Source organism: Eleutherodactylus coqui, chromosome 9 (assembly GCF_035609145.1).
Source record: "Eleutherodactylus coqui strain aEleCoq1 chromosome 9, aEleCoq1.hap1, whole genome shotgun sequence".
Classification (NCBI taxonomy): domain Eukaryota; kingdom Metazoa; phylum Chordata; class Amphibia; order Anura; family Eleutherodactylidae; genus Eleutherodactylus; species Eleutherodactylus coqui.
Genome location: NC_089845.1, coordinates 163259262 through 163260825, shown reverse-complemented (window position 1 = coordinate 163260825; position 1564 = coordinate 163259262). Strand labels below are relative to the sequence as shown.

Below are 1564 nucleotides of genomic sequence, written 5' to 3'. Positions count from 1 at the left end.
CCATATTACATTATAGCCTTGCCATACCCCAAACCACCCAGCAGTAATAGTTCTATATGTAGCAACTAATGATGAGTGATACAACATCTCATCATTATTACTATTATGTTGATTACAGCTGGAGATTTTCAAGAATTTAATCATAAAACATCAATTCAAAAATTTGGCAAAGCTCAAGCCAAGCAGATTATATTTGGCATCTCTAGATAAAGGTCCATTGTGAAATATTTCATTACTGACTTGAATCAAAATATTCCTTGATCGCCTTAGGTCCTTTGTTACACACTTTCACTGGAGGACGATGGAGAGGGTTTCCCTCTATGTTATAGGAGCAATAATTGTATCCCCAGTCCAGCATCTCCAGGTTTCCAAATGTCGTAGGAACTTCTCGCAACTTATTGCTTCCCAGCCAAAGACAAGACAATTTTGTTAAGTAGCAGAATTCCTCAGGAAGATGGGTTAGGAAATTTAGCATCAACAGGAAGGTTTTGAGTCTTCGCAGTTGTTGAATGCTTTGAGGGATCGTCTCAATGGCATTGTCACTCAGGTCCAAGAATGTCAAATTTAGAAGCTGACAAAGAACAGTGGGAAAAGTTGTAAAATAATTGTTGGCCAGGTGGATGCTCTTTAGGTTTTGAAGCTTGGCGAGTTGCGGAGGAAGAAACCTCAAGGAGTTATTACTAAGGGTGAGTCTTTGGAGGTATTTCAAAGTACCTATCTCTGGTGGAACTTCTTCGAGATTATTGGTGTCCAAGTAGAGGGCTGTAAGATTTCTCGAGCATCCAATCTGCCTTGGAACAAAAGTCATCCGGTATGAAAGACAACTTTCCCTCTCTGGACTCATCTTTAATATGTGCATATCGTCAAGGGTAAATACGTCCAGTGGTGGACATGAAAGCTCTTTGCCTTCGACTTTGATTTTCCTTTGGACTCTTCCACTTGAGCTGCTCTCAATGAATGTCTTCCAACTTTGCTTAGGAGTCAAGACTGTTGGAGTAGAACACGTTACATCCATCTCAGCCCAAAAATGAGAAGACAACTTCTTTTCCTCAGCTAGAAGAACAGATAAGCTTCAATCTTCCTTAAGGAGTCATTTCAAATGCAAAATGTTACATTGTGTATAGATTGTTAAAGATAGTTTAATGGCCCACTTTGAATATCCGGCGTTTCATTGGCGATGGTTGCTAAGAAACCCGTTATTTCTATGTCTTCTTAAGTTGACCTTCCCATTTTTAAGTTTAGATAGCTCAAGTGTAAATGTGGTGCGAATGAAAGGAGAGAATGGTTGTTTGGTGTTTTTGTGCTTCTTTGTGTTTACTGATAGGTTTATGTGTTATGTAATCATTAAAGCCTCTCTAAACATGTGTAAGCAATTAGGCTGGTTAATGATACTAGGAGTGTCTGTGGTTTTACAAGGAACCCAGAAGGAGGACGATCTGTTTTGGCCACTTTGTGTTCTCAAGAACTGGTTTGGAACTGTTTACAAAGAAGGTGCTGAGAAATCGAAAACTGTAGAACGAGGATTAAAGAGTCACCACAGGAGGTTCTTCATAAATATTGAAGA

At 39.3% G+C, this 1564-nt stretch overlaps 1 protein-coding gene across 1 annotated transcript; it reads right to left on the bottom strand.

Annotated features, from left to right (window-relative positions):
- Positions 1-232: 232 nt before the first annotated feature.
- On the bottom strand, positions 233-1015 carry LOC136578743 (leucine-rich repeat-containing protein 10-like). Its single transcript, XM_066578913.1, has one exon. It carries the CDS (start codon positions 1013-1015, stop codon positions 233-235), a length of 783 nt encoding a protein of 260 aa, XP_066435010.1.
- Between the last annotated feature and the right edge of the window lie 549 nt (positions 1016-1564).